This window comes from Lissotriton vulgaris, chromosome 3_1 (assembly GCF_964263255.1).
Source record: "Lissotriton vulgaris chromosome 3_1, aLisVul1.2, whole genome shotgun sequence".
NCBI lineage: Eukaryota > Metazoa > Chordata > Amphibia > Caudata > Salamandridae > Lissotriton > Lissotriton vulgaris.
Window position 1 is genome coordinate 237090748 of NC_141689.1, and position 21444 is coordinate 237112191.

The window sequence follows — 21444 nt, forward strand, 5'->3', positions numbered from 1 at the left end:
AAGCATCCGAGGACCGGACCGGTTTCGAGGTAACACCTCTCATCAGCCCGGCTAGCTTGACTCCAAGTGGTGTGGAGTGCCTGGGACCCACGTCTGGGCATCCCCAGCGCACTTAGGGCGGCAATTGCAAAAACAACAAGTGATGGACTGAATGTGGATCAATGTCACACACTCCCCCAGTCAAAAGATCTGGGCCCAAATCCATCGTTTTTTTGCACTCCACACCACCCTGGGTTAGACAATGGCGATATGCAAATCAGCTCTGACCCTGTTGCCCCATGGGAACAGTCCAGTCCGAACTACAAAAGCCATGTCCTTCCCAGAACGGAATCAAGCATCCGAGGACCGGACCGGTTTCGAGGTAACACCTCTCATCAGCCCGGCTAGCTTGACTCCAAGTGGTGTGGAGTGCCTGGGACCCACGTCTGGGCATCCCCAGCACACTTAGGGCGGCAATTGCAAAAACAACAAGTGATGGACTGAATGTGGATCAATGTCACACACTCCCCCAGTCAAAAGATCTGGGCCCAAATCCATCCTTTTTTTGCACTCCACACCACCCTGGGTTAGACAATGGCGATATGCAAATCAGCTCTGACCCTGTTGCCCCATGGGAACAGTCCAGTCCGAACTACAAAAGCCATGTCCTTCCCAGAACGGAATCAAGCATCCGAGGACCGGACCGGTTTCGAGGTAACACCTCTCATCAGCCCGGCTAGCTTGACTCCAAGTGGTGTGGAGTGCCTGGGACCCACGTCTGGGCCTCCCCAGCGCACTTAGGGCGGCAATTGCAAAAACAACAAGTGATGGACTGAATGTGGATCAATGTCACACACTCCCCCAGTCAAAAGATCTGGGCCCAAATCCATCGTTTTTTTGCACTCCACACCACCCTGGGTTAGACAATGGCGATATGCAAATCAGCTCTGACCCTGTTGCCCCATGGGAACAGTCCAGTCCGAACTACAAAAGCCATGTCCTTCCCAGAACGGAATCAAGCATCCGAGGACCGGACCGGTTTCGAGGTAACACCTCTCATCAGCCCGGCTAGCTTGACTCCAAGTGGTGTGGAGTGCCTGGTATCCACGTCTGGGCATCCCCAGCGCACTTAGGGCGGCAATTGCAAAAACAACAAGTGATGGACTGAATGTGGATCAATGTCACACACTCCCCCAGTCAAAAGATCTGAGCCCAAATCCATCGTTTTTTTGCACTCCACACCACCCTGGGTTAGACAATGGCGATATTCAAATCAGCTCTGACCCTGTTGCCCCATGGGAACAGTCCAGTCCGAACTACAAAAGCCATGTCCTTCCCAGAACGGAATCAAGCATCCGAGGACCGGACCGGTTTCGAGGTAACACCTCTCATCAGCCCGGCTAGCTTGACTCCAAGTGGTGTGGAGTGCCTGGGACCCACGTCTGGGCATCCCCAGCGCACTTAGGGCGGCAATTGCAAAAACAACAAGTGATGGACTGAATGTGGATCAATGTCACACACTCCACCAGTCAAAAGATCTGGGCCCAAATCCATCGTTTTTTTGCACTCCACACCACCCTGGGTTAGACAATGGCGATATGCAAATCAGCTCTGACCCTGTTGCCCCATGGGAACAGTCCAGTCCGAACTACAAAAGCCATGTCCTTCCCAGAACGGAATCAAGCATCCGAGGACCGGACCGGTTTCGAGGTAACACCTCTCATCAGCCCGGCTAGCTTGACTCCAAGTGGTGTGGAGTGCCTGGGACCCACGTCTGGGCATCCCCAGCGCACTTAGGGCGGCAATTGCAAAAACAACAAGTGATGGACTGAATGTGGATCAATGTCACACACTCCCCCAGTCAAAAGATCTGGGCCCAAATCCATCGTTTTTTTGCACTCCACACCACCCTGGGTTAGACAATGGCGATATGCAAATCAGCTCTGACCCTGTTGCCCCATGGGAACAGTCCAGTCCGAACTACAAAAGCCATGTCCTTCCCAGAACGGAATCAAGCATCCGAGGACCGGACCGGTTTCGAGGTAACACCTCTCATCAGCCCGGCTAGCTTGACTCCAAGTGGTGTGGAGTGCCTGGGACCCACGTCTGGGCATCCCCAGCGCACTTAGGGCGGCAATTGCAAAAACAACAAGTGATGGACTGAATGTGGATCAATGTCACACACTCCCCCAGTCAAAAGATCTGGGCCCAAATCCATCGTTTTTTTGCACTCCACACCATCCTGGGTTAGACAATGGCGATATGCAAATCAGCAGTTGTTTGTTGTTTGTTGTTTGTTGTTTGTAATGTTCTCCCTGAGTGTACTGGGGTAGCTCAGACGTGGGTCCCAGAGCCTCCACACTACTGGAGTCAAGCTAGCCGGGCTGATGAGAGGTGTTACCTCGAAACCGGTCCGGTCCTCGGATGCTTGATTCCGGTCTGGGAAAGATATGGCTGTTGTAGTTCGGACTGGACTGTTCCCATGGGGCACAGGGTCAGAGCTGATTTGCATAAAGCCATTATCTGACCCAGGGTGGTGTGGAGTGCAAAAAACGATGGATTTAGGCCCAGATCCTTGTACTGGGGTGAATGTAAGACATTGATCTACATTCTGTCCATCAAATTGTTTTTTGTAATGTTCTCCCTGAGTGTACTGGGGTAGCTCAGACGTGGGTCCCAGAGCCTCCACACCACTGGAGTCAAGCTAGCCGGGCTGATGAGAGGTGTTACCTCGAAACCGGTCCGGTCCTCGGATGCTTGATTCCGGTCTGGGAAAGATATGGCTGTTGTAGTTCGGACTGGACTGTTCCCATGGGGCACAGGGTCAGAGCTGATTTGCATAAAGCCATTATCTGACCCAGGGTGGTGTGGAGTGCAAAAAACGCTGGATTTAGGCCCAGATCCTTGTACTGGGGTGAATGTAAGACATTGATCTACATTCTGTCCATCAAATTGTTTTTTGTAATGTTCTCCCTAAGTGTACTGGGGTAGCTCAGACGTGGGTCCCAGAGCCTCCACACCACTGGAGTCAAGCTAGCCGGGCTGATGAGAGGTGTTACCTCGAAACCGGTCCGGTCCTCGTATGCTTGATTCCGGTCTGGGAAAGATATGGCTGTTGTAGTTCGGACTGGACTGTTCCCATGGGGCACAGGGTCAGAGCTGATTTGCATAAAGCCATTATCTGACCCAGGGTGGTGTGGAGTGCAAAAAACGATGGATTTAGGCCCAGATCCTTGTACTGGGGTGAATGTAAGACATTGATCTACATTCTGTCCATCAAATTGTTTTTTGTAATGTTCTCCCTGAGTGTACTGGGGTAGCTCAGACGTGGGTCCCAGAGCCTCCACACCACTGGAGTCAAGCTAGCCGGGCTGATGAGAGGTGTTACCTCGAAACCGGTCCGGTCCTCAGATGCTTGATTCCGGTCTGGGAAAGATATGGCTGTTGTAGTTCGGACTGGACTGTTCCCATGGGGCACAGGGTCAGAGCTGATTTGCATAAAGCCATTATCTGACCCAGGGTGGTGTGGAGTGCAAAAAACGATGGATTTAGGCCCAGATCCTTGTACTGGGGTGAATGTAAGACATTGATCTACATTCTGTCCATCAAATTGTTTTTTGTAATATTAAATTAAGCTGCATGTGAAACAAAAACATAAATCATGCCTTCTTGGGATATGTGAAGGATGAAGGCAGTTGCATGTGGGAACAGCGTGCACACTTATAGCCAGAATGGTTTCGGAACATTATATTCACTGTGAAGCAAATAATGATATATGCCTAGTTTGTTATCACAAACAGAGACTGGTGAAGCAGCCACCATAATGACCACCTCATGCAACAAATTTTGAGTTAATATGTACCCTTTTACGTTTATTCCAAACAAATCTTAGAAGGGGCACACACCACAGATTTTTATAGCTCAAATACTTTAGGCCAGATGTACAACCATTTTTAGCGGTCACAAACCGAAAATCGGTCCTTTTGCGATTGCTAAAGAAGATTGTGGCATGTACAAATTCTATTTTGTGAGTCGGTGACCTTCTACCGACTCGAAAAATAGGGTATGCGTGTTGCTATTAGGAAAGGGCGTGCCAAGGGCATCACTTCCTAATAACGAGTTGCACTGGTATACACGATTTTGTGGTCGCAAAACAATTTGAGTTATACAATACATGATTCACTACATGAAGTAGGTGGTAAGCCATTTCAAATGGGAAGGGGACCTTCCCCTTTGTGTTGGGCAGAAACGTTTCATTTTTCTTTTTTAAATGCATCCCATTTTCCTTCAAGGAAAACGGTCTGCATTTTAAAAAAACGGCTTTATTTAAAAAGCAGTCAAAGATGGATCGAGACGCGCGAGCGCGTCGACAAGATGGCCGCCGCCACCGGAGCTCCGTAATCTCGTCAGCCTAATGAGCTGAATTACGACGATTTTGCCTCAAGGTTTGCTTCATTAACGCAGCGCTTGCATTCTATACCGGCCCCCTACCTTCTCTGTCAATTTGGGGCGTTTTCATCGTGTGGGGACCCCTCTGCCTGCTTCCTGGTTCCTCTCCCCTGCCTCTGCTCCGATTCAGCCGATTGCCTCAGCTCAGGGGGCGGTGCACTTCTCAAGAAAGGGCCTGGCTTGGGCCTAGCCACTCCCACGGCTCACATTAACTCCTGCACTGCCTTTTGTTCAAGTACTTCTGGAGCTTTTAATACCCTTTTCCCTCATATTTATTAAATTTTTGAGGTGGATTTGGTATTTTACATTTTCTGACGCAAAAAGTTGTTTTTCCTCCTCAAGATGGATAACAAAAATTCTAATGTCAACAAAAGGAAGCAGCAGGTGTCTCCTCCCCCAAAAAAGTCTACGGTTGTTGAAACCTCTGAACCTTCACTTACTCTGATACTGGAGGAAATTAAAGCGCTGCGCATGAATACTGATACTATTGCAAACGAAGTGAAAAATGTTCGCAAAGATATGGCGTCCATGTCCATGAAAGTTTCCGATAATACTATTAAAATTCAGGACAATAAAACCAAACTCGACGCTTTTACACCTTTGATGGCTCAGATAGTACCAATGCATAACCAATTATTGGAGAACCGTAATAGACAATATAATCTTCGCATTTTTAATCTGCCTGAGGAAATTGAGGGCTCCGACTGTCGCTTATACTTGGAATCTTTGCTGCCTGGTCCTCTAAATCTCAAATTCCCGGAAAAATTTGAAGTGGACAAAGCGCATGGAATTCCCTCACACAGGAATCCACGCCATACTAAACCCAGGCAGGTGATTTTCAAGGTCTTGCGTCACCATCACTTGGTCCTCATAAGGAAAGCAGCCAGAGACATTCCTTCGCTTCTGGCAAATGGCTCCAAAATATTTATCCATCAAGACTTTGCTAAAGAAACGGTCGCTATTCGCAAGGAATTTTCCTCTCTGCGTCCACAATTGAAAAGCCTTGGTTTTAAGTATGGTCTATTTGATCCGTCTACAATGCGAGTTTGGAAAGACACCTTTTCAAAATCTTTTCACCGTCCTGAAGACTTAAGACTTTCTCTGGACCAACAAGCTTCGTCGTCGTCATCAATGGATACTCAAGCTCCTATTACCTGAACGCATTTAATTTGAGCATTCCTGGCGATTCCTTTTTCTTCATGGGCTCCAACGGTTTTTGGCCATGCTTGTGGAACGGGTGTGCGTCTCTGTGTCCTTATTTATGTGCCCTGTTTGTTGCTTTTTCTTCCTTTTCTGTTTCTTCCTTTTGTGTCCTTCCCTACCTTCTCTGGCTTTCTACATAGAGTTACTTTTCTTCCATGGTTGTTTTCTCTCTTCTCTTCTTTTAACTCCTCTTTTCATCCTCATTTTACTTCTTCATGGCTACTATTCATGATGTTAAAATTGTTTCTCTTAATGTTAAAGATTTGCGACATCCAGTTAAAAGAATGAAAATTTTAGACTACTTGGGTGCTTCTAAAGCTGATATATGTTTTATTCAAGAAACACATGTTGATGATAGCATTTTACAATATATGAAAAAAAAGTGGGTAGACACTATAGTTTCATCACCTGCCCTTGGTAAAAAAAAATGGGGTTGCAATTTTCTTTGCAAAGAGATTACACTGTCAGATTATCAATAAATTCACGGATACAGAAGGTAGATTTATTGTTGTTAAAGTTAAAATTCATGATTCCACCTTCTTTTTACTTAATATCTATGGCCCCACAGCTGATGATCCTTTGTTTTGGTCTAACTTAGCTACAGAAGTTTTAAAGTTGGGACAAGTTCCTTTGATTGTTGGAGGGGATTTTAATGTTACCATTGATCCGCTACTTGATAGACTTTCTACTACCAAGTTTAGACCCCCTAAAGTTTTTCATGCTTTTAAATCTTTTCTAAGTACAACCAAACTGGCTGATGTATGGAGACTACATTTTCCCACTGAAAAATGGTTTTCCTTTTTCTCTAATCCCCATAATTCTCATTCAAGGATTGATTATTTTTTGATTTCACCTTCCCTACTTCAGTCAGCTACAAATCCTGTTATAGGCACTATAGATATTTCAGGCCATGCTTTAATTTCTTTTGTCTTAAATATCTCTTCTACTTTTACTAAACAAAATAGATGGCGTATGAACTCGAGCATTGTCCTTACTGATAAGCATAAACCTAAACTATTGCAGGCTATACAAGACTATTTTTTATTCAACCCTGAAGATTCCACATCAATTGTCACCAGATGGGATGCATTTAATCCCTACATTAGAGGTACCACTATTTCCATTATGGCTCATGAAAACAAACAATTTAACGCTAATATGAAGCATTTGGAAAAGCAAATTGCTAAATTTGAACGTTTGTTTATCTCTTCTAATGACCCCCAGTACAAATTTACACTTCAAAAACTCTGCTATGAATTTAATGCCATCCTTAGTCAGAGAGCAGGAGTTCAACTTTCCAAGTCAAATGCTAAATTTCGTTTTAATACTAATAGATCTGGAAAACTCCTTGCTAATTACTTACAAATTAAAAGAGATAAGACTCAGATTACCTCAATACGAGGATCTCAAGGCAAAGTGGCTATTTCTCATAATGATATTGTGCAAGAATTTTTACGTTTTTATTGAACCCTTTATAGTAAACCTGACACCTGCTCTGAATCTTTAATTGATTCTTTTTTAAATAAGTGCAATTTACCCCATATTTCCTTATCAGATAGAACAGGTCTAGATTCTCCAATTACATCTGAAGAAATTATGCTTGCCATTAAGTCACTTCCCAAGAATAAATCCCCAGGTCCGGATGGTATCCCAGCAGAATTTTACAAAGAATTCCACTCTCATCTTCTCCCTTATTTGCATACCCTTTTCTCTCACTTTAGCTCCACTGGTACTATCTCAGGCTCCTTTACGGACGCCTTAATCATTGTTCTGCCCAAGCCTGATAAAGATCCTACCTTAGTCTCTAACTATCGCCCTATTTCCCTAATAAATCAGGACTGTAAGCTTTATGCGAAAATCCTTGCTACTAGATTAGCTCCTGTCCTCCATTCCATTATTCACCCAGATCAATCTGGTTTCATGAAAAATAGATATTCCGCTAATAACACTAGAACTCTACTACATATTATTGAACAAAGCTCTCACCTTACTTCTCCTGCAGGAGTGATGGCCTTAGATGCAGAAAAAGCATTTGACAAGATTCACTGGCAATTTTTATTTAAAACTTTATTGTCTTTTGATTTTGGTGCCCCTTTTATTCGTATGATTTCTGCTTTATATTTTGCCCCTACTGCTCGTTTGTTCATTAATGGTCAAATTTCTACTCAATTTCCTCTCTTTAGAGGAACTAGGCAAGGTTGTCCCCTTTCTCCACTGTTATTTCTCTTAGGTATTGAACCTTTTCTTAATTATATTCGCCTTTGTGATGACATTCAGGGTATTGTAATCAATGATGTTATGGTAAAAACTTTAGCCTATGCGGATGATGTTTTATTATTTATTAATAACCCTCTTTCTTCTGTTCCTTCCCTATTAGACATTATTGCTCAATACTCTATGGTTTCAGGTTACAAATTAAATGTAAGCAAGACTGAATTTTTTCCTTTAAATATGTTTTGTACCTCAGAGATGCTCCAGAACACAGATATTCTTTGGCAATCAGCCAAAATTAAATATTTGGGTATTCTATTTGCTTCATCGCTGCCAGCTACATTAAAACTTAACTCTGATTTCATAATTGACTACATTAAAAACAAAACGTCCAAGTGGTCTGCTCTTCGTCTCACTTGGTGGGGAAGAATGGAATCTATAAAAATGAATATAGCGCCTAAAGTTTTTTATTCTTTAGCTATGATCCCCACCCAATTTCCTCTCAGTTTTTATAAAACTATTGACACACTCTTGTCCAAATTCCTTTGGTCTAACAAAGTCCCTCGTATTGCTTACAAAAAGTTAAAAATTCCTAAGTCCCGTGCTGGTTTTTCCCTGCCAGATTTTCACCTATACCATAAAGCTTTTATCTTAAAGCACAGTGCCCTTTGGTTTAATACTTTACATATGGTAAAACCTCCAATTTGGTTGGATATTGAAGCATCCATTGTACGGCCCTTTTCTTTACCTTCATTGATGTCAATGTCATCCACAGCGAGGGTTGTTCATCTTTCCTCTACCATTAAGTCCTCCAGATTGATAATTAATGACTTAGATTCTAATTTTGAATTACCCCTACTCTCCACAGTCCACTTGTCTTTATGGCACAGTGCGCTCCTTAAATTGAACAGAAACATTTCCTTCTGGTCCTCTTGGATTTCAAGAGGAATTTTATATCTTAAAGATGTATTTAATGGTAATGCTTTTATTCCTTTTGAACAGCTACAGTTAAAGTTTGGTATCCCAGCTACTGACCTTTTAAAATATCAATTTTTGTGTAACTCTATTTTGGATTCCTTCCTCAATGGTATTCCCTCTTCCACCACAAATGACCTATTAATTTACCTCACAGCTGTAACATCTTCCCCTAAAGCTGTCTCTGTTTTTTATAAAAAACTCTCCTCCTCACAGGGCTCCAATGTCCAGATTATTTCGTCGTTTTGGAACAATGAACTTTCCATCTCCCTGTCAGATGACTCATGGTCCTCTATATGGCTTGACAGTATCTCTGGCTGGCTCCCAGTGTCCCTTTATCAAACCAATGCTTATATTTTATTTAACACTTTATGGACTCCATCACGTCTCTTCCATGCAAAACTGTTACTTTCTGATGTTTGTTGGCACTGCAACGCTAGCCCTGGTTCACTTCGCCATATGTTATTTGAGTGTCCAGTTATTATGAAATTTTGGTTGGAAGTATGGAATGTAATTTTGAAAATTTTACCTTTACAAGATGATATTTCCTTTAATTTTTTAATTTGCAAATCGATTGCCCTAACTCATCCCCTTTCTGAATCAGAGGCAAAATTGTTTAATTTTCTAATCACAGCTGCCTTAAAATCCATTACTTTCTGTTGGAAAGATGCTTCTTCTCTCTCAGTTCATGCTTGGTGGTCATGGATTACCTTTATGAGAAGAGGTGCGCAGCTTTCTCTTAAAGGCGTTACTCATAATCCTCAATCATTTCAATCGTTTTGGTCTCCTATTGATTCATATGTTTTGCAATGATATTGTTATACATTTTCTTATGTTCTATTTTTACATTACATTTTAACTGTAACTCTGTAATTTATGAATGCACGTTCCTATGACATGTTATTCCCATCCCCTCTCCCTCCCTTTCATCCTTACCCTTCCTCCTTAATTGCGATTCTTTTGTATTATTATATGTTAATATTGCATATTATGATTGATTGCATTTCATATTGGTTATTTGATCACTTACGCTTGTAACTTCCTTCCTCTTTTTTGTATTGTACTTATTCGTTTTCCTTTTGTCTTACAATTTAATAAAATCTTTCTGAACTTAAAAAAAAAAAAAGCAGTCAAAGACATTGTAGTCTGCTGACCCCAGCAGGCCACCATCCCTATGAATGCTGGGCATTCTCAATGGGTCGTAAATTGCGACCTTCCTCATGAATATTGATGAAGCAGGTCATTTGCCATCCCATTGGGAATCGTTGAATGAGTCTAAAACACATTAGTACATTCTGTTTTGCGAATTACACATTGCGAGTTGCACAAAATTGAAATTTGCAACTCGCAAAATGAAATGATCTTACAACTGGCCCTATGTTCCGTTAAACAGCAAGTTGTTCCATTTCTGAAGTGCAAGTAGACTCGGCTATAGTGCACACATTTCATTGTCACACACAGATGACAATAAGTAGAGGGAAAATTGGTACCATGTCAAATCAAACCAATAAAAATGTACTGTTTCAATTCACATTACTCTTTTGATTTTCGGTGTGCAAAAAACTCAATATTTGTACATGTTTGCTTTGGTCATCTGGAGGAAGCAAGGGGTATCTCAAACAATAGGTCTTTTTTTCTTTACAGCAAAGAATGCAGATCATGAATGTCTCCATCTCCACCAGACATGACTCCTGAAATGTTCTGTACCTTGCTATTCCTGTCAAAAGCATAAACAGGTCACTGATGGTCCAAAATGCTGCAGGTAAAATGACATTAAACTTTGGTAAGTTTCATTCAGACTCACTACTTTGGCCAATTTGCATTGGTTGCCCGTTTTTCAGAAGGTTACATTTAAATATGAGTTTGCTCAGTAAATCATTCCACGATCCATGTCCTGGTCCTCTATCTGGCAGATGTGTCTGCTATACACCCAATCAGATGCTTAGATCTGCTTCTCACTTTTTTCTGAATGCTTCCCGATTTAAAGGATCTACGTTGGGTGGCTGAGCATTTTCCATCACCAATGCTGGGTTTTGGAAGGAACTCTCTTTACAGATACGAAGCGAGTATTGTTAATACTTTCTGGTTATCCGCTTTAGAAATACAAATACAAATACAAATTCCCCATTACTGAGGATACATATGGGATCAGGGATTCTGGTCCTCCAGCACTCCTGCACCAAATTCTGGCAATCTTGTAATGATGTCTTTAATGTCTTGATTTCAGGAGTCAGAGCCTGAATGATCAGCCTTAATCTCTGAATCTAGAATAGTGTTTGGGAGTCAGAGCATTCCGAGCAAACAGAGTATTTCCTGGGTACACATGAGAACTGGTGGGGTTGTCATTTGTTGGATAGTGGCTGCATCTTTCCTCAACAAGGCAGCCTCTAGCAGATGTCCACTATAGCATCTTCACCAGGGATCCACCAACAATTCAGATGCATCTGAAAGAAACATTAATGCACCAGCTACTTGCCAGAAAAATGTTAGAGGGAGCTTAAACTCTGTAGAGTCAGGACTGACGCTTCAAGCTTTCTATTAAATTGTGTGGTTTCTCTTTGCCGGCTATTACATTGAATACAGAGAGCCTGCTGTCGACAACCAGGAAACAGTGTAGATATGCTGCCTTTTCTTCTATTTCTTTGTGTTTGATTACTTAACTCCTGACTCAAGACCCCTGGTACCGTGAACATGTTATATGAGGTTCCACTGTTATGTGCAGATCTCGCTATTGCATAACGCAGGTATCCAACCATTCCAGTCCTACTTGTTCTCTGCTCCCGAGAAATGTATGATCGACAATCCAGAATTAAATGTGCCCCCTGAACATCCTCTAGTCTAAAACAAGGGATTCTTTTAGACTAGAGGATGTTTGAGGATGATTGTTACTAACAGTTCCTGTTAGTTACAATCATAGCTGGCATGATTGTGTTCCGTCACACACCAGTTCCTTTGGACCATCCAGCACAGAACTAGAAGTCGATGTATGCAACTCTGATCCAGACGTTTGATGTCTACTGGGAAGTCAGGCATTTCCCTTCCAATGCACTCTAATTAAACGAGAAATATGCACTTTGTTCTTAAGTATTCCTCCCACAATCCTTTGTTATGACGTTAGCACATAGCTGGTTATGTCGTACCAGCTGTGCATAAGCTAATCAGTGCATAATGCAAAAGCTGTGATGTGAAATAGCTTATTTGGTAATTAGATTGAGCTCAATCAGAAAGGGTCTGTATTGCACATGTGTGTCATTGGGTTGTCACATCAAAAAATCTTCAATAAAGTTCTCCTGTCGCTCACCTGGCAGAACCTCCTTGACGAGGTCTCCTTCGGCCGGGAGCTCTCTGAGTATCTCATTGTCGTCCTCATTCAAGTCCAGCCAACGGTTACAGGGGAAGGTGTATTTCTCTTTGGTCAGCGTTTTCAGCAAAGTGACCTTAAATAAACCAAATTAATTTAGAAATAACTTCCACAGTTTTAAAAAGATTAGGGATTAGAAAGAACTTCCACAGGAATCAGCAATCTCACAATAAATATGTTGTTGATTTTACGGATCCATTTCTTGAATCATATTTTCTTCAATTATGGCCTTAGTCTTATTCATGTTAATTTGCAATAACTAAATGTTCCATTAGTAAATGATTGCATCGTCTAGTGACTTTTGGGGTTTCCAATCCCTTATTACAAAAGTGTATTCTGATTACATATGGTCTCACAGTGACTTAATGTTTTAGTGGTACACCATCTTGAAAGACAAAATGGCAACGCAGTGAAGGGCCCTTGAAATTAGAGGCCAGACAAACTATCTAACCTACATTCTACCCAGTATTAAAGAAGGGGATAGAAGAAAGTTGAACAATATTTTGGTACAGGAGCCATGAGCAAGATCACTTGGATAAAGGGTGCACTGCTAGGGTGTTGTAAGAGAGGTAGAAGTTAAAAACAGACACTGTGATGTGCTGAAAGCAGCAGGAACTACTGTTTTACCATGCTGACAACATATGATGCTCCTGATACAAGCTTGAAGAAGGAGAAGTGAAGGACATGTCAGTGAACCTCTGGGAGCAGCCAGAAGAAGATGAAGCAAAGAGATATGGTAGTGACGAAAGAAGCAGGCAATAACATCCCAGAAAGAGCTGCATCTTGGCCACGCAAACAGGTAAAACATAATCAAGAGGTACTCAATCTGAATGCGTGGCTGCTCAATGCATGTAGGGATATCACTGTAGGGCAGTTCATGATAAAACCATATGTGAAACTTAAATCTTGCATAACTGAGTGACTGGGTATCAATTCTGTAATTAATACCATCGCTTGTAGGAATGACTATGTCCTCCCAAGAATATGTCAAAGTAAAAAGGCTCATAAGAGCATGTTTGTGATGGTAGGTAGCCTAGTAGGAAGTACATAAGCACCAGTTCCTACTCTCCTTAAAGTTTGGAAGAATATCCAAGCACAGATGGTGAGGGTTTAGTACCTCAATAAGCACAGAGTGTAAGATAAAGTAGTTAGAAATATATAGTACTTGGGGGTAATGTGCAGTGCTGCAGACTTGTAATGAATATAGCCCATGGTAGATGGAACACTATTGATCATTATAAGGCAACAGGGAGAGGACCCTCACTGCTTCCATACCTTGTTGAGATGCCACCCGGCAAAGGCGTTCCTCTTCTCATGCCATATCCTGAGCTTAAAGATGTTGCCCAGGTCAGGAAGTTCGATCTGAAAACAAAAGTAGACAATCTTTTTTTTCATCTCATCTATTTTAAAAATAGAATAAGAATGAAAACTCAGAGCTATTTCTAGACAGAACTATTCCTATGCTCTTTAGGTATAAGCACTGAATATAACATATAAACACTGATAAAACACTGATTAGGCTTGACTTATATCACTGTCCATGGACAAGTTTGTCAGACAAGCAGCTCAGCCCAGTCCATGCATTATAAAGTGCCTAAGACTACAGTTTGAGATTATGTTCAACTTAAATATCAGATCTAGATCTCAATTAGAATGAATGTCATCTGGTAACCCTACTCTACCAAATAACTATTTTTCTCATAAATCATCCATGGTTTCAGATTATTCCATCCTTTAATTAGACTTTAGGCAGCCCTCCCCTTTAGCGCAATGAACACATATTGGCAACATACCATAAACTTGTCGATTTGTCCGGTTTCAAAATTGTCGGAGTTGTTGTCCAGTTTCATCTCGTCTGATTTCCCTTTGTCCCCATAAATCTGGAGCAGGATATTGGCATCTGTCCCTGCGTTCTTAATGTCGCTAGTCCAGATCCAAAGGGACCACGGGCTTTCTACGCAGTAGAGTAGGAGGAGAATCAAAGATATATTAATAACACCAAAGAGGTATAAACTTCCTTCATGATATAAATATCCGCTTTTTATTTGATTTGCCATAAAACAGTTCTGCTGTTTGAAAACACCATCGGCCACATGCATCATTGTTGCCGTTTGCGATTTCTTAATTGCGAAAATTAAGGAATCGCAATTAAGAAATCGCAAACGGCTATGCACCAAGAAATCGCAATTTTTTTTGCGATTTCTTAAAATTCCTTAATTGCGATTCACAATTTGCGAATCGCAATTAAGGAATCCCTTCCCATTGATTCCTATGGGCCTAGAGGCCCATAGGAATGAATGGGAAGTCATTCTCAATTTGCGATTCGCAATTTGCGAATCGCAAATTGAGAATGCAATTTCAAGGGTGCAGGGGGGGGGTCCAAAGGACCCCCCCTGCACCCCTGAAATATAACTTTAAGTGCATTTTTCACACACACATGCCCCAAGGGCATGTGTGTGTGTGTAAAAAGAAACTTTCAAAAATGCACTTTTGTGCATTTTTGAAAGTTTTCACAAATGACCATGAAGGTCAACTTCATGGTAATTTACCGCTCCCTATTTGCGAATTCGCAAATTTAAAATGTTCTTGCATTGCATTTAAGAAATCGCAAATTGCGATTTCTTAAATGCAATTGCAATTTTAGAAATCGCAACATGATTGCGATTTCTAAAATTGCGAAAAACATGATGCATCCCAATTTTGTCAATTGCATTCGCAAACGGCCGAAATTTGCGATTTGCACCGTTTGCGAATGCAAATGATAATGATGCGTGTGCCCGCAAGTCGTAATTTGAATGCTTCATCTACTTGGCCAAAAATGGAGAGATTGTCATTTAAAACAAGTCTCCGATAATAGGAGAGTATTAGATCTCAATTCTGACTGCATTGAATGGTACATTCAAACCTTTGGAATAATTTATCACTCAACTTATTGAAATTTTTTTTTGTTCATACCCATCTAAACACACAAAATTATATCTCTGCTCCCTAAAATACAATATATAAAATATAAAATAATATGGTCCCAACAGCCCTTAGGGATCCATCACTGTCTTTGCTGTGAAATCACTGTGGTTGTGTGCAAGGATCTGAGCATGACCCAATGGTAACAGGCTTGAATCCTTGTTGGTGCATGCATTCTAATGATCCATCTCAATAATGGGACTGCTAATGAGTTGGGTAAAAGCATATTGCAAGACACCAGCAAAGTCTATGATCAAAGAGAGGGACAAGATCAAAGGTTCTTGACAATGTGGAGAGTTTCAAAGTGCCTTTTTAATTTAGGCAGATGGTCCTTTCTTTATGAAATCAGTACCTCCTCTCTGTCTTTGGTCTCTTGCCCCCAGTGAAGATATCCTGGGTGCAGATACAGATATCAAATATGGAATCTCTGCAGTAGGCATGAATGCACTAATGGTGCAGCCAGCTTGTAGTAGGTTGTAACTAACAGCAAGACAATGGATTATTTGTATTAATTTCAGACACTGGTGACTGTTTGTGGGTGCATTCCAGTTCATTGTTTTGTGCTTACTCTGCCACTCTAGAGAGCGATCAACCATATGCAAATCAGTGTTTATCCTGCTACAACAGAAACTGTTCATCCAGAACACGTAAGCAGAGGAAGGATCCAAACCATCCAATCAAAAGGATGGCAAGTAAGCTATGTGTTGCAAAGAGAAAGAGGCCAACAGGTAGCACACAGATTCTTCAGGTACAAGGGGTGACTAGGATCTAGTGATACACGTATATATGTACAAAGAATAACCCCACCGGGAGCCGGATAGCTTTCCTGCTCAGCCTCCAACTGCTTCCTACTGACTCCCCTCAAACAAGACATACCAATATGACATATTCAGCATTCCCTACATTTCGACAGGCATGGCACACTGTTATGTCCTATGGGATTGGACACGTGAATGTTCTATGTTTGCCTTGTGAGTTTTCTAGACTTCTGGTTGAAGTTGGCCGGTTGGCAAGCACCTGCCAGAGGTTTCACATTGTATGTTGATACTCTAATAAATCTAATCTACTGAAGATTTTGGAATCTGTTCTTCCCAAAAGTGATCACATGGATGGTTTGCGAAATGGACAACTGACTTTGGGCAGAAGTATGTTGGGGGGATCCCCTGAGAATTACCCTGGTCGTGGGTAATGGTTGCCTTATAAAGCAATGGGCAACACGGCAAACTGGCGTTGGATGTGTGCAATGGGAATGCGGCAAAGACTGTGTGCGGGCAATGACAATCTTTTGCTGGTGAAAGAATCACAGTGTTTTTTTTTTTGGGTGGGGGGGCTGAGTGTTTTGACCTAATGCAACAGTGACTCCATTTTAAATCAGCTCACACTGCTACAGCGTGCAATGTTGTCCTCATGCTGAGCCTGGCTTGTGCTGTGTTGCGCATCTGCTAATGCGAGTTCCACGTGCCAGCTGACTCGCTCTTTAATAATTACGCAGTCTGACATGAAGATAGTGGTTTGTCTTCAGCGGGCGTTGGGTGTGTCAGCAGTTCTCAGTGAAGTTCGCAACAGGTTCTGTGGCTCCTCCATCCTGGCGTGTAGAAAGAAGACTGCAGCGAGCTAGGGCTCATATGGACCGTTATCCGAAACTATATCTTGAGAATACTCTCCCCTGAACACCTCTTCAAAAAAGGAAAATTACCGCAAATGACTTAACCACATTCATAAAGGCAACTACACGCCATTTTCAGTAGCTATCTACCATTACAACAGTGAATCTACTCTCAACTCCAAAGAAATTAAACGGGCTGCTGATGTCAATAGCAACCTTGTCGCATGCCCTCTTTGGCAATGCTACAGTCAAAATAGGAGTCTCCACAATGATTTGTCGATAAGTGTGGAAGGTGAACAGAGAGAGGGTTGTCCGGCAGAAATAGTTTCAGATAACAGTTCACAATTTGTTCCTGATGAGTTTGAACCACTTCCTAGAAAAGAGGGGTTTAAACATCTGAGAACATCAGTTTATCTCCCACGCAAAAATGGGATAGTTGAGCCTTTCAACTGGTAAGTGTATTCAGTTGGCAACGTGTGGGAGACAAGAGGTGAAAAACATGTTGTGGAGTTACCGAACTACACTGCATATAGCTACAGGAGAAACACCGTCTTTTCTACTGAAAAGTAGAGTAGCTTGCACATCAGTGGTTCCTGCATGGATGGAAAGGGTGAATCGTGGAATTCTTCACAAACAGGTGTCTGAAAGAGTGGAAAAGTACCAGAATCAGTATGCTAACAGACATAATAGAAAATTGAGAAGGATGACAAGAATGTTCAAGTAAGTGGATTTGTTAAGATTATGTGGGGATAACTTGTAAAAAAAGGAAGTTTTAAATTGTCTGATCCTAAAAACGTGAATAGGGTGAAGGGAAATATGATTTTGTTGAGTGAGAGATGACGGCGGAATGCTAGGAAAATCACCTGTTGCAGCAAATTGAAGCGTCAGCTCTGGAAAGAAAACGCTGTAGGATTGGTGGTGATCCCAGCCACTAAGAAAGGGCCCATAAGTAATGGTCCCGATGAATCTGTACAAATACCGGTGAAAGTAGAAAGGATTAGTGGTTAGAATAAGTACAAGCCAAAGAAATTGGACGGTTATGTTTTGCGTGTTAAGGTTGACTAATGTATTATGTATTTAGAATTGTATTGTTTTATTTGTTATTCATGTTATGTTAATAAGTCATTATTTTATTTCTGTTTAAGAAAGGGGGTGCATTGTATCCTATCGGATTGGGCATGTTAATGTTCTATATTATATATTACATTGGCAGTATTCTAGATTCCTGGTTGAAGTCGGTCAGTTGGCCAGCGCCTGTCAGGGGTTTGACATTGTATGTTGGTACTTCCAATAAATCTCATTTACTGAAGATTTGTAGTCTGTTCTTCCCAAAACACACAAATGAGATAGGAAGTATACGCAAGTCACAACACAATGCTTAAGGGAAATAAGAAGCACAAGAGGAGGAAGACAATGAATCGGAGAAGAAATGTCCTCAATGATAAGCGATGGCCTGCGTACACAATAGGCCATCCCACTGTGTGTGCAAGAATACAAAGTAGAACCACCTTTATGTTTACTCTTTACAGAATTAAGTCCACTTACTTTTCTGCCTTTTCTGTCGTAGAGAGACCATCTCGTAAAGTTCCCGCTCTATCAGTCCATCCCCTTCGTCTTCATCGAGCCATTTTCCACATGGGAAGGTTTGCTCAATTCCCGTAAATGGACAGTAAATAACCACCTGTAGAAAGAATAACAAATAGAAAGTTTATACTCTGCCTACTAAACAAATGCTAGGAATACTGTTGTGTAATAAATCATTTTACTACACTAAACTTCACAAGGAAGAAAGGGTCCTAGGGAACATATTTACCGACCTACATCAGATTCCATCCCCAACTCATATTCGTAGCAACAACACGTCGCGTTATACGGAAAAGGCAAAGGACGCTGCAATACAAAAATTGTTGCGTGTTTATCTAGGTTCCTGATCGATACTGCGACCTTATGCCCCTATTCGGCTATAAATCCATTTATTCCCTATATTGGCATAACCGTTCAAGTGCGATTTTCAGAAAAGTCATCTCTGGCCTCACACGAACAGAGCCACATTCCAGCATAGTTCTCTGCCACTTCCTTTGCAACCAATTAGTGCAATGACAGAGCAGAAGTCACTATCTGATATTCCTAGATTAACACTCCGAGTTCTTCAACAAGATAAAAACTCAGCAAACCTGGAAATCCCCGCTTGCTGTGTTTTGATTAGTAATGGAACTCTAATGAGCAACTGATAGCTATCACTTCCTAGTGACATCTTTAATTGACGTCTTATGTCCAGCAAACTTGCGTCAAACCCGGCACCTGTCAGGTATAAATATTACCAACGTTGCCTTAAGCAATGTGAGCTGTGAGCTGAAAGCTGTCGTGCTGTAAGCTGCCGTGCACCCTGTTGTGCATCCCATTGCTGCTGCAGGCAGTACGCTGCTGCTGTTGTCCCTTGGTGGTGAAGCTACTGATACCATTATCGCTGCTAAAGCGCGAACGATGGTGCAGTAAGCTTAGGAGCTGAACAGCCGTCCCTCTGCGAAGAGCCTAGCAGATTCCAGCTGCCGTGGACGCTGTCCCCCGCCTCCTCCTCCCGACGCGCTGAAGAAGAGCCGCTGCCTTTCTCCTGCAGAGAAATCCAGCTCCAGCGTTTCCGGTCTGCCCTCGCGGGTGACTGGGATATCGAGTGCCCCCTGAAGGAAATACCAGACTTCCATCATTCTATTCAGAGGTATGGTGTTGACTAAACCCTTAGACGAGAATTCTTGAAGCAAAAACCTTGGCAAAACCAACTTAACTTAAAGCTACTTACTTACTCCCCTTCCACGTGTTAGGCTTAGGTCAGGCACACTGGGGTAGGCGTAGTTAGAAGCACCAGTTGAGTATTTTAGCCTAATGTATATATGACTGTATATATGTTTTATTACTTTTAAACCATTGTATGGCTAAGAAACCATATCAATGCTTTTACAGTTCTATTTCGCAATCCTTATCTTACTGTACGTACTTTTTATAATAACAAGTCTTGCAATTGTGGCAATACATTTCTCTTGTACGAGAAGAAAGACTGTTCAATAAATGTTAACCCTTTATTGACAAACGCCCGTCTCTCTATTCTCTACATCTCGTGAAAGTAAACTGCACTAAACTGACTGAGTGAAATACCTGTCTATTGTTTCACACGACCCTAGAGATTGACTCTTGATCTGAGGAGCAAAGTTGTCATGTTGCACGGTTGTTGGAAAGCTGAATCCCTTCTTGTCTGTGCCAGGGAAGCTGATCACTTCCCATGCAGAGAAGAAAGTTTCCAGTGACCTCTGAGCTAGTTGGTAACACACCCAATTAAGTTTAGCATAGTCAGTGGAGGCCTGGAATATACGCAGTTCCACGTCGATACTACTGTTTATGTTATTCCAATGCGCAGGGCCTAGTGGGAAACTAGGAACTACACTACATGGCGCCCAAACGTTTGGTAAGGCGATAAACTAACGCAAGACGTTAGAGTAACTCAGTCGTGCATATTTCACAGACCCCTTTCTCCCGTAAATACTCCAATAGACGTCTGGAGTGGGTGAAAGGTTAAAATCCGCCCGACCTTAGTAGGAAGAGATTCCTATGTAAAGCTCTGGTTTATTCAATGTTGAAGGATACAGTGTTCCAAAATATTGTGCACCTAATCTTTGTCTCCTTGGAGACCTACTCTGCAAACCTTGCATTTTAACAATGCCAGGAGAAAATAACGGAACCACTGGGGCCGCAGTAAATGCAACTCAGCAGGATTCCGACGATATGGTACCGGGTGCAGTAAACATCCCGGCACATTTAAGAAGATCTATAACATTAAAACTTATAGATAACGGACTGACACCTCAAGGTGGTACAGTCATTTTCGTGATAGAGGCTCACGAATATCGACAAACAGAGGTATTCTATTCATGGATAAACTTTCCAGCGGTAAACGCTATAACAAAAGAGTTTCACTATTACAAAATAGAGAAACCCCCGGAAGAGTACGCTCCTTTCGAGGAGATTGAAATTCCACTTAAATTTCAAGAGCACCTGCTCTGGTTTAATGGAGCCCTAAAACACAATGATCATATTACCAGGCTCGGTCCACTAGGTAGACCAGGAGCAACGTGGCCGGTTCTAGCCAGCTACACACCACATCCGGATATTGTAAAAATGTCTAAAGAAGAGCTGTTAGTACAGCTAAAAAACAAGTCAGGGAGATCTTAGATCAACTTGAATACCAGGGGGTGATTGAAACATGCACCTCTCAAATGAACAATCCTTTGTTTCCTGTCTCCAAGCCAGACAATTCATATCGTCTAGTTTTGGACTACAGACATCTTAATACATGTTGCAAAACTTTTGCAGTACAAAACTCGCATAGTGCAGCCCTAATGAATAACATAGTTAGGAAAAAATATAAAACGACATTAGACATATCTAATGGTTTCTTTTGTCAAAACATTGCACCAGAAAGCAGATATTTGACCGCTTTCTCTGTATTTGGGTCGCAGAAAAAATTCTGTCGACTCCCACAGGGGTTCAAGAACAGCCCAGGACTATTCTCAGCTAGGGTAACAGAGTTACTACAAATATATGATGATGAGGCATTATCTTACATAGATTATATCTATCTCACAGACGACGACTTGGATACTCACTTGAAAAGAGTGAACACCATTATACTTGGGTTCGCAGCAGA

General features: G+C 42.0%; 1 protein-coding gene across 1 annotated transcript in view; it reads right to left on the reverse strand.

Annotated features, from left to right (window-relative positions):
- LOXHD1 (lipoxygenase homology PLAT domains 1) overlaps nucleotides 1-21444 on the reverse strand; it is a 1115079-nt gene that overhangs the window by 476717 nt on the left and 616918 nt on the right. The window contains exons 15-18 of the mRNA XM_086960347.1: nucleotides 18294-18429; nucleotides 13972-14132; nucleotides 13454-13540; nucleotides 12119-12254 (exon numbers count right to left, since the gene is read on the reverse strand). Coding sequence (XP_086816473.1) covers nucleotides 12119-12254; nucleotides 13454-13540; nucleotides 13972-14132; nucleotides 18294-18429 — 520 coding nt within the window. The remainder of the gene's footprint in view (nucleotides 1-12118; nucleotides 12255-13453; nucleotides 13541-13971; nucleotides 14133-18293; nucleotides 18430-21444) is intronic.